The 12,381-nt window shown below is 34.5% G+C and overlaps 2 protein-coding genes across 2 annotated transcripts in view; both read left to right on the top strand.

The window, feature by feature from the left end:
- Positions 1-680, top strand: part of LOC108968639 — a gene marked incomplete in the record, with an annotated part of 3,928 nt that extends 3,248 nt beyond the window's left edge. Inside the window, 1 exon segment of the mRNA XM_018932766.1 lies at positions 1-680. Within this exon segment, the coding sequence (XP_018788311.1) occupies positions 1-407 (407 nt within the window).
- A 3,541-nt stretch (positions 681-4,221) lies between these two features.
- On the top strand, positions 4,222-7,501 carry LOC108968661. The gene is made up of 5 exons (XM_018932816.1): positions 4,222-4,515; positions 4,621-4,727; positions 4,791-4,843; positions 6,575-6,757; positions 6,835-7,501. The coding sequence occupies exons 2-5, from the start codon at positions 4,694-4,696 to the stop codon at positions 7,291-7,293; spliced, it is 729 nt and encodes a 242-aa protein (XP_018788361.1). The 5' UTR covers positions 4,222-4,515; positions 4,621-4,693; the 3' UTR covers positions 7,294-7,501.
- The last annotated feature ends 4,880 nt before the right edge of the window (positions 7,502-12,381 follow it).

Raw genomic sequence — 12,381 nt, 5'->3', positions numbered from 1 at the left:
CACAAGCTCAGGCCCTTATGGACTTTATGATTGAGGTAGATTCGGAGACCGATGTATTTGAGCTCTATAAAATTGACACACTCCTGGAATTGATGTTCCTTTCAACATTACAAGAATGGGGTCGTCGTGGTATCGCAAGTCAATTATCGCGCTACACCATACAGTTGGCGCGTGAGCTCTCCGAAGGTGTTGGTGTCAATGAAATGCATCCCCAACTACRGGATAAGCGTCCCAAAGCTGTGACTGCAATCTTTACCTCCATTTTCTCACAAAAGGCTGGTCGTTCGCAGAATTTCAAAGTGATCAACAGTGTACCCTATACACGCTTTACCTATAATGGTAAAACATTCGATCAATCTATTAATCCCATGCACAAAACTTCAGAACATGTTGTGTTTTTGTTGTAAAGTAAGAAGAAACACAGTTGCAGTATTGATTTGACTTAGGATGGCTTGTGCGCATTTTGTTTGAAAGAGATATGATTTGGTAAAATACAGATAACCAAAGGGTTATTTTTATGATTGAAACGCTATTGCTAAGCAGCTTTGCACTAGGTCTTTGTCWAATATTTGTTAGCAGTAAATCATTATAGTTTTCTGAATTACATGTAGTACTTGTATAACTTAGCACAAAACCCGATTTTAATGGAAAGTCAAATAAAGCCAAGATTAATAAGTTTAGGTTGTAGGTATTATTAATAACTAATTGGATCTTTTCAGTAATATACAAGGTGTGTTCCAAAGTAAACAGGAATTACAAAAACAAAAAAAAAAGGATTTTCCGGCAAAATCAATCTATTTAATTTAAAATAGTCTTCTTCTGCTKCATTTGTACGGTCCAAAAGCATGTCGAACGAGTGTTTTAGCTCGTTGGCCGGTATGGCCGCCRGTATGCCGCTGCAAGCCTTTTGTATGGCCTCTACGTCTGCATAACGCTTTCCTTTCATGGGCAAATGAATTTTTCCGAAAAGGGAGAAGTCGCACGATGCCATATCAGGTGAATACGGGAAGTGGTTAATGGTTAAAATGWGATTTTTGGTCAAATAATCAGTCACAAACGTTGATCGATCTGAGCAATTTTTGGTAGTCAGTCAGTTTGTGCGGAACAAACCGTGCACACACCTTTCGTAGGTCCAAATGTTCGGTTAAAATGCGATAAAGCGATGTCTTGGAGATGTTCAATTCCATTTCCATGAATTTCAATGATCATTTCGGCTGATTTTTGATGCATTCACGCACAGTTTCGATGAAATTTCCGGTGATCAAGGATTTTGATTGGCTCACATGTTGATCGTCATTTATGTTCTCGCGATCACTTTGAAACCACGTTGAAACCACTCGTGCACTCTGCTACGGGATAGGCAATCACCGCCATAAACTTATTTCATCAATTAAAACGTTTCGGTTAAAGTTTTACCAATTTTAAAACAAAATTKAATGTTGGCGCTTTGTTCGAAACTCATTTTTGCGCCAATAACACAAACATACTGACACTTAAAACGAAATAACTTCACCTCCAATCAATGAAATGTCATGAAATTCKCACTGGACAATCGATCAAAATAGCATATTCTAATGCACCAGTCGACATACAGATGGCTGCACCAGGGGGCGCTAGATTAAAAAATTCCTGTTTACATTGAAACACACCTTGTCGCAATATAAAATATATAAAAATAAATATACTATATATAATCAACAAATGAATTAAGAATGGTCTTTAAGTATTGCCCCGATAAGAGAGCTACATACATATGAGCCATCTGTTAATCTTAGAACTTTAGAAATTGTGGAACAATCAGAGTGGTAGGTCATGGCCAAACATCAAAGTGATGTCACTCAGCGATGGTTGTTGTAGCGTTAAAATTAKGCCCAGTTGACAATCTTTTCCCAGGTAAAAATCCGGGTCCGTTCCACTTATGTACGTATACCCGAGTGTCGCCAGAGCGGTCGAGAGATGGTCAGAGTATGTGGTACACTTTTGAAAATTGAAAATATCCAGCTTATATACYACACATATTGGTTAAAACTTGTAATTTCTTACGGAAAATAATATATTATTTACCATAAATATACAAAAAATTATTATAATCAATTTAAATTTGACAGCAAATCACGAAATAATACCTAAATGAAATTGAAATAATTTTTAAATGTCTTTTTCAGCAAATATCACACCGCCCTAATGTTCTGCACACCAATAAACATACACACATAGTTTATATTTTCGGCGTCGTCTCTTTTCATGATTAGTTGTTAATTTTTCACACTTGAAAATTATAACACTTTTATTTACATAAATATTCAATATACCCTGTAGGAAAGAGCACTGCAAAGTTTTTCTCTCATTTTGTATTTAAGGATATCTACAGTTGTATAATTAGGAATAAGACTTGGGATTAAGATTGATATGTTTTTAGTTATTGAGCTGTGTATAGAAAATCTAATCTCTTCAGGTGACCTCTGTGAATTAATTTCGGCTTGTGAAAAATTCTCKAAAAATCAATCTGGATGCAGCTTAAAATTTAACACCTTTCATGAAATCGAAACATACTATAATATATTTAGGAGCAACTCTCTCACTGGATTGTCTCCTCTCAATACATTTTCCTACTAGTTACTGGAGAAGAGCTTTTCAAAATAACGCTGTCTGCAAGGGAAGCGCTCGTCAGACCAAATATTTCGATATATGTAGATCTGTTTAATATAAGAGCCATGTCGAAATTTGTACCGTATAGTCTTCATATGCTCCACAACGAATTTATATGTGTGTATGTATTTATAAATAAGAATAGGGTGCAGGCAATATATCATTCAATTTGAAATAAACGTTTCAATTAAATAAAATTACTCGCCCAAMAGTCGGTGCGACTGCTAAGCTGTTCCAACTGTTGGTGAACTTTTTTTATAAGTTCCAAAAATAGGAGAGAAGAGAAAGCTTACACAATATATATGTACATACATATATGTAGGTAGRCATATTTAAGTAAGAATAGTATTTGGGTGTCAAAAAGTAGAGTAGTTGTTTAGCTTTTGTTAGTTCATTAAAAAGATAATGTTGGATATGACAGTTTCCAGCAGATGTATGTAGATCTCTTTGTTGCACAATTTTAGTTGAGTATTAAGGCTGYGAAATTTGTATTTGGTTTTGAAGTTTCGTAAAATTTATTGTCATTAAAGATAATATATATTTTTTGTTAGTCTCTTAGGACAGTAGGAAGTGATAATAATTTTATTCAACYGACAGAAGGTGGCACAGAAGGAACAATGGAAACAAAAGGTTTATTTTTATTATATTCGATTTATTGTGAACAGCACAGGGTTGCATTTCTGGAGCAGATTATTGTACTTTCTTTATATCGTCCTGGTTTGAGCTTCAATTCATTTTTTAAGGAGTTATATACAGTTAGAAACCCGAAAAAGCGAATTTTCGAAWATTCTTTTCTGAGAATTTAAATTTATTACAATTTATTTATTATTAATCGRATTTATTGATCTAAAATTTGTCCACATATTAAGGTATCTTTTAACTRTATTTTAAGACTTAGTATTAGTAAAAATATTTATTTGKAAAGSAGCTACAGCTGAACTCCGAGAGCTCCTCTCAAAAAATACGTTTTGGGTTCACCACTATATCTCTAAATTGAAACCTCTGAAATTAAAAAATCAAACAGATTTCGTTAAAGTAATGTTAAATCTAGTAATTAAACGAGGGAATAAGCAAAATAATTTGTTTGACAAAATTTCGGTTTTTAAAGAAAAATCGTTTTTGACAAAATTTTTTGGGCTTAAATTGTTTATAAAAAATGTTGTATCGGTGAGAAAAAATAATTACTAAAAAATATATAATATATTTAAGAAGCTCGTGTTAAAATGTGTGACTAATCGGTTTAGCGGTTTTCGAGTAATGTTGGTCACCGATTTTGAAAACGCCATTTTGAAAAAAAAAATTATTTTAAAAAATGCTTTCAAGTGCTCTGAAACGCCTTTTAAAATTTGCGTGTAACTTCGAAAATATTCACCGGAACGATATGACATTTTCTGATAAATATGTATATGGACAATAAGAAAAAAAAAATAAAAATAGTCGATCTTTCGAAAATTCTAACTCTATATAACCCCTTAAGCAGGTCATTGTTTTTTTTATTTGCCTCCTATATATTTTTATACCACCTTAATGMAAACCATTTAAATTTCACAACTCCCCCTATCCACCCTCACCTTTATCAATTTCACTGTTATGCTCTATATGAACACATATGTATGTAAATATGTAAATATGTTTGTAGGCAGTTCGGTACGCATAAACAATAGCCTAGAAAATATTTGTCAATTGCTTCATTAAGAAAACACTTTGCTTCCTTCTACACAACAAAACACAACGGCACAGTAAGGCGAATCAGTGGCGGTAAAAATTTTAGAGCTTTATCGAGAGTGTCATAATTTCATTGTTATTGTTGTTATTTTGTATCATTCAGCTGCCTCCCGCTCGGTTGCCGTGTACTGTCAGTGGCYGGTGAGTACTTTGAATCCATATATCGTGTATATTCTTGGTCAGTTGTTTTTTGGTGGCGCTTTTGTGTTCATTGCTTGTTTTTCGGTATCTTTGACTTTTAAATAGGAAAGTTGTTCACATTTTGGACAACATTTATTATATACTTACACATTTGGGAACTTAGTACGAAATAAAAAGAATGACCGATAAGCCTTCGAATATTATAAGCAATGGTAGTTCTAATGGTTTATTTTCAATAACAGAAATCAATATTTAAATTACTTTGCTTTTCTAAGGTGAATTGGAGATTGTAACGATCACTGAGGCGCTGTACGATGAGGCAGTAAAGGTAAGCTATTAAATTGTGTCTTTATGGAAAGAATAATTACTTCTTCCTTTACATGTTTTTGTTAATATTTTTATTCTAAATTAAGTTTACCACCATATTTGTAATACCCAGAATAAAACGTCGGATACCCTATAAATTGTACATAAATGATYAGTGTGACGAGCTGATACGATTTAGTCAAGTCCGTCTGCCTGTGAATAAGCGAAATTGTCTTATAATATTTGAGATGTCGATCTAAAATTTGGCACACGTCCTTTTTTTCTCAAGACGCATCACTATTACATGATGCCATAACAAACTATACGAACCAAATGAAGTTCTTGTGTAAAAATTACTTTTATTTGTAAAGGGTATTATAGCTTCGGTGCAATTTAAGACAAAGTTTTTCTTGTTTSCTATTATTTTTACTATTGTTGAAGAGTATTTGATTGGGCGTCCCTACAGTTCAAAAAATAGTAATGATCTAAAGACTAAGGAAACTCAAATCTCCTCTAACTGGATTTTTATTGTTCCTTAGTCTCATCCCCTACTGTAAGAGTCGTCACATCTGTGGGTTAATGCTAATATAACGGCTTTTCAATAAGAGTGCTACAGCAGTACAAAAACGGTTGGGGAATTCAATGAAATTATCTATTCCTGTGAAAGTACATTCGATGTCATTATATGTATATGGAACTCGATTTGCACTCTTGCAGAAGTTCATAGGCAGAACCCAATTTTCGACGGTTTTCAAGTATAAATCGGCTAATACTGCTGTAATTTAACGTTAGATATTCGCAATAAGTTCATAAACCATCGCTGGCTTGTTGGCATAGTCCATAGAGATGACGTAGTCACACAGGAAATAGTCTAACGGCGTCAAATCGCACGACCGAGGGGGCTATTTGGCTGGGCCATCAAACTTTTTTTTCAATAAGTCGATTGTGACATTCGCTATGTGGCTTGTAGCACCGTCCAGTTGTGGTTCTAATAATTGTCCAAGTTCATATCACGACCGTATGACGCCGCCAGCCCATAAACTCGATGACGTCACAGAGATGCCAAACGCTTGAGAACGATTTGTGAGAGACTGATTTGGAACTTCCTCAATTGATGCTCTATCGGCAGCAATATTCCCGAAACTAATATTATTTTTTTGTTTTACTTGCACGAAAACATTTTGTACTGTGCCTGTGGATTCAAATTTTTCCATTAGACGCTCAATTCTTGATCTGACAAGACGATGATGACCATAAATAGAACGTAGCGGCCTTAAAGTTGAGGTCCTGACTCAAAATTTCGGTAGTAAATTTTAATAATTTCGATTCGTTGTTTAATCACATCTTTCCATGATGAAATGGCAAACCTTGCTGAAAAGAATTGTCAAAAGAGCRGGGAAAATATGGCGTCGTATGCTGTCCCTATCGGTTAACTTTAGTAGCGTCGTTTTGAACCGCATAAAATATTATTATTTACTGCAACTACGTAATTTTTATTTTGAGTATATTTAAAGTTAAAAGATGTTATTTACAAAATATGTCTAAATCGAGTTAGGCCTTTATTCGGTGCCAGAGTCTCGTTCATATGAACGAGGGTACCATGGGAAGGTGATGTTGACATTTAGGTGGGATAGGCTGTATGCTCGCATCACTGATCCCATTTGCCCATTTTAGGTGTTAGCTAATAGGATCCCCCAATTGTCAGTTAAATCATTTGTAAATACCCCTCAAAATCCCCCTTATTTCTTTCCAGCTTTTTACCGACAATTTTATACCACATGAGAATGCTTCCATCGCTACCAAGACGCCCAGTTCACCACAAGCGATTGAAGAGCTGCAGAGTTTATGCCGAAAGATACTCACAGAGCATATTTCCTTTGCAGCGCGTAATATTGCCAATGGRGAGCTAGCTGCCATCGCCGTCAACCACCTAATGGTATTTCATCTTTCACATACAATATTTGAATGTAGGCCAAAACACTTTTTAATCCCAAAAACTTGCTATATCCACAGTCATCGAAATCTGARAATTGCACACTCTTCGATTCAGTGCGGTCGCCTGCTATAGAATGTATTAACGATTTTTTGGAACGCATCGATACCAATGCCGACATCTATAAGACACTGCAAATAGACTGTGTACTTGAGATTGTCTTTCTCACAACTAGTTMCAAATATGTGCAACGTGGCTTAGCCAGTTCTCTAACCGAATATACAATTGAGTATGCGCGGCGTCTGCAAAAGGGCACATTACCACCAGAAGATTTGCCAGCTGAGGAAGTGCGTGTGCTTAAACCAAGTGCTGTCTGTTCAGTATTCACATCGATACATACGCAAAGGATTGGACGAAAATTTAACTTCGAGATTTTGAATCAAATACCGTATACGGAGTTTACATTTGAGGGAAAAACATTTGCGGAACGTATAGATCCCAAGCATAAGTTTGCCACATTCGAGGCTTTGCGGTTGTGAGATTTGGAGGAGCTACATATGTCAAATGGAAATGGAATATATTTATAAGCAGTAGATATATGTAACTAAAAATATTGTGAATATAATTTCCAAACGATAAGGAATCTTCACCAAAAAAGTGAAAGTAGTATCAGTATACATTGTGAAAAAAAAGTAACTTACGGAAATTGTAAATAAAACAATATTTATTATATGCCCTTCAAAGTAATCTCGAACAGATGTAGTACACTTATGCCAACGATTTTTCCAGTCCTTGAAACATTTTTCATAAGCACTTTTTAGGGTTGGCATTTTGCTCCTTCAGCGAATTTTGTTTTATCTACTGGAAAATGGGTTCTGTTTGTTGACTTGTTTGCACGTCAAATTCGTAAATCCATGTCTCCATGAATGTGGGTTCAGAATTCGCACGATCAAGCACGTCCAAAAAGACTTATTTGCGGTTCTCTTTTTGAAAAAAATTCTGCTTTATCTTGATGAGTCGAGCAAGAACGCGTTTCATACCCAAAATACTCACCAAAATCATTCCAACGGACTCGTGACAGATGTCGAGCTCTCTTGCCATCTCTCTAACACTTGCCTGACGATTTTCAAGCACCAGCTGAAGAGGGAGAAGGTCGTCCAGAACGGCCGAAGTTTTCAACGATCTCTCGACCGTGTTTGAAAGCTTTGTAGCCCTCGTAGGCTTGTGTTTTTTGATAAAACTGAATCACCATAAGCCTTTTCCAACATTCGCAGCGATTCCGTTAACGAAATTTGGTTAGAAATACCAAATTTTAGACAAATTCTTTCTTCAATATTTTTATTCATTGTGAAAATCGCAACGCACTACTGAGGTTTAACGACTTAAGCAGCCGTTATAAACAAACTGGTCGACGGATCGCGGGAGTTTCCGGGTGCTTTTTTGTCACAATGTAAGTATTGAGCAGCGCGTTAGAAGATCTATAGAATTCTTCTTATTTTCGAAAACTTTTTATAGAAGACTATGTCTGGAAAACGGTTTACAGATTGAAGTATGCATGTATATTGGTTTAACAAATTTTAAAAAATTATTTGGTTTTATAAACCCATACCTTGGTGTTATAAAGAAAAAAATAGTTGACGTCCTATAAATAGAGTTTTACTCAACAGAAAAACAGATTTGTTCTGACACTTTCTGCAGGCGTTTTTTTTTTTTCATTTCAATCTCAAATTGATTTTTTTCTCAAAAACTTGCTTATTTAATGACAAATGCGATTAAAACAATTCCACCCTTGTTACTGCCCTTCTAAGTACATATAGTTACTACACAAAGTTCCATATATTTATCCTTTTAAATACCACATACATATATGTACATATATAGGTATTTATGTATGTATATTATGTTTTATGACAATGTGTGTATATATTTCACGGGAATACCTTTATTACTTGTTTACCGCATCCACTTTTTGCGCTTTCAAGCGTGTACTCAAGCGGATTTGCGCTTAATACCCAGCGTCAATAGACTGCGAACTCGGACGCGATTACTCAAGAGGAGGGAAGATTTTGTGTGTGTGATAAGCGCCGGGATTGTAATTTTTGATCCTTTTTTGATACTTCACTATAGTTGAGTTTGATTGTGAGATGTGCTTTAACTGTGGAATTACCTTTTCAGTCGTTCACATATACATATAATTATATACATATATTTTTTTTTAATTTTTAAAGTGACATTCCAATAATCCCATATTCATTCAACTCTCGTTTTTCGGTTTTAGTCCTTTCCATGACATTTTACGTGTATTTCTTTATATTGTGTTGATTTGTAGAGGGGGAAATGCATACGAGGATGAAGTTATCGTTGAAGTAATCCTATCAAGATAGACGATCTTAAGTAGGTATATTTTTGAAAAAAGATTTTGGAATCATTTTCGAAAATGGTGAAAAATTAATTGCGGTTAAAGTTGGACAAACAAATTTATTTAGCGGAAGTAAAAGTTCTTGGGTTTTCGGTATAATATACCTGTAGTAGGTAAAAGCTCAATTCAATGCGTTTGATTTTAATAAGCGTATTCAGTGTTTTTTTTACAAACTGGGCTATGTAGGAAACCAAAATGGTTAACTTTGATAATAGAAAAATTCTGTAATATGTTTCAGTGAACCAATCGTCTACTTTCCAGTGATTATTATTTGCTTGAAAATTGGACTTTGGGTTTTGGGCCAGCAATAAATGCTGCAAATTGATGCATTCTTCATTCTGAAACAAGTATGTTGCTCTTTTGTAATAGTTCTGTTGATATACATACATATATGTATGTACATATATGTATGTATATCTGAATTTCAATGTTTTCAAATCGCTGAAATACTGATTAATGATGTTTTATGTCGTACACTATTTCTAATTGTCATGTTGTAAAATTAATTTTATAAAGTTTTTGTTTGTCAACCACTACAATTTTTCAGCATTAAAACTAGAAAGAACTTGCCATTTCTATCTTGTACATTTTAGGATGTAAAAAATCACTATGAACCTACTAAAGGCCTATGTACGTGGTAAGACAAACACCTACCTGGTGTATAAAAAAAGATGCTGTCGATACTAACATAATAATGAGAGTTACAGCATGGCGCACAGAGGTCGAATATCAAATTGGATGTTTTTTTTGCTACTTGGAGGATACTTGGTCTAATACCGGACATCGCGAGCTGCTTGAGTCATATGTAAAATAATCGTTTTCGGCCATTCCCAATTGGCGCTCAGAGAACTTTCCTCACTTGCATGAACTTCTACACATGGCTCAATCGTACCTTTGTGCATTGGCAACGGCGAATATCGCAGTCGATGGAACGATGAGCTGTACGCGATATACGATGACATTGACATACATAGATATATGTATGTACATAGTTCAGCGAATTAAAAGACAGCGGCTGCGTTGGCAAGGTCAGGCACACTCCAGCTTTGAGAGTATTCGACGCAGTACCCGCCGGGAGAAGCAGAGGAAGAGGAAGACCTCCATTCCGTTGGAAGGACCAGGTGGAGAAAGACCTGGCTACACTTGGAAAAGCAAGAACGATTGGCGCGCTGTGCCAATAAAGAAGAAGACGATTTTTAATCAGTAAAACTTATTAACTTATTTTTAAAGCAATTAAAAAATATTATTTTAACAATTATTTTTTTATATACATACATCATTTTATAATATCTTGAAACACTTTTCTGTACTTTGGCATCTAAGCTATTCTTCATACGCGAGACCTCCTTCACACTTCGGGGGTAACGCTCATTATTTGCTTATTCAAAACTGCACTTCCAGTGACAAGGGTGTCAAAATATAATTCCTCATCCAATTGTTTAGCCACATTCAATGACATAATTTTTAAAACGCGCCAGAAAGAAACGCAAATAAAGCTGTGACCCAGCAGGAAACATTTTGTCATTTTTTAATTTATTTCCAAAATATTCGAAATTTTGTGTCATGTCAGAAAGAACTAACTATTCTATAAAATAAGTTTTAATAAATTATTTGAAAATTTGTAAAAATATATTTGGATTTTTGTTTTTTTTTTTTTTAATTTTGTAACTCCTCAAATCATGGACCCTCCATACATATCTATATATTAGTCACGAAATACTCAACTAGTTTTACAAATAGCAAAATTTCCTAGAAGCAATTAAGTGCTTTGTGCATGAAAGTCATCACCCTACAGATACGTTTATGAGGGTTAATTTTCGGCAGTCACACATACAAACAAACATGTATTAGAATATTTCAATTTGTTGTTGCTTGCGGTTAACATCGAACAAATTACATATTGTTCTTTTATCATTTCGATCGTTGCTGTTGTTGTTTTACGAGCAGTCTGTTATGATTGCATTGTCCTGCGGATCGGAATGATAAACAAATTATGTTTAAGCGAACTAACGAAAATTTGTGTGATGAGCAGCTGTGCAGCTGTATAAACAAATTAGTTCGAAGGCAAAAACGCACAATCCGTGCATACAAACAGAGTTTTTTAAGGACTGCTATGTAGCATGGATATAGTATAAAAGAGATTGAGTGTAGCCTAGAAACTAGTGGGTTAGAGAGGCACGAATAATGTGAAGGGGTTACATGGGTTTCCTATGGTAAAAACCGCATTTTTTTAACAATTTTTTCACACAAATGAAATATTTTATTAAAAATTTTTATTGTTATAAACATACACTCATAACAAAGAAAATCTGAAATTTTTGGAAAAAAATATTTCAACTCGGCCGAATCCTTACAGCATCATCTAAAGTGTCAACAACAGTTTTTAGTTAAAGTCTTAACTTAGAACATGAACGAAGGGAAAAAGAAACTGAAAATTGCATTTTTAGCTGACATTTTTACAACAAAAAAAACGAAAATTTCGCGACATTTTTTTCAAATATAATAGTTGTAATCGAAAAAAATCATTCGTCCAAGTCTTTAAGAAAAGTATCTCAAAGATCTGTGTAGAATTTCTTAATTAGAAGTCTTGCGAACTGACTTCAGAAACACAGTTTCGGGAAAAACACGTTTAAAGGCGACGCACTTAGCCTAGCTAGCCTCGAGCTCACAAGTTCTCAAGGCTCTATCTCCGAAACTATCAACTCGGATCAACTTGAAAATTTAGGACAATTTTCTGAAGGTGTTATGGAATTTAATAAGACAATAAAATTTTTTTTGGAAACTCGTACATTCATTTAACCCCTTAAAAGAAAAATCGTTTTCCAAGAAAATATATTAGAAGCTTGGATATGATTTTAGATTACCTGAAAATCGATATTGGAAAATCGCATATTTGGATAAAAAGTATTTTATAAAAGATGTAAAATATTATTTAATTGCTTATTTTTTAAATCTCTATGTGGTCCTCTTTCCTCTGGCGGAGGTCGTGGAAAATTTATATATATATATATGATAAACTCATATGTGTGCATGTATGTATATGTACCTCTAAAGGATGTCTGCTTCAGTTGATGTTTACGCAAATATGGTAATTACCTTGCTTGTTATCTTGCCGTTACCTCCGAGGGATATATCTTATTTATACCCATACGTCTAAGCATTACATAGCACCACTTGTCGTATTGAGCTTTGACACCTTTCAAAAGTA

This window comes from Bactrocera latifrons, unplaced genomic scaffold (assembly GCF_001853355.1).
Source record: "Bactrocera latifrons isolate USDA-ARS-PBARC rearing strain unplaced genomic scaffold, ASM185335v1 scaffold_223, whole genome shotgun sequence".
NCBI classification, from domain to species: Eukaryota; Metazoa; Arthropoda; class Insecta; order Diptera; family Tephritidae; genus Bactrocera; species Bactrocera latifrons.
This window is presented reverse-complemented; position numbering and strand designations above follow the sequence as displayed.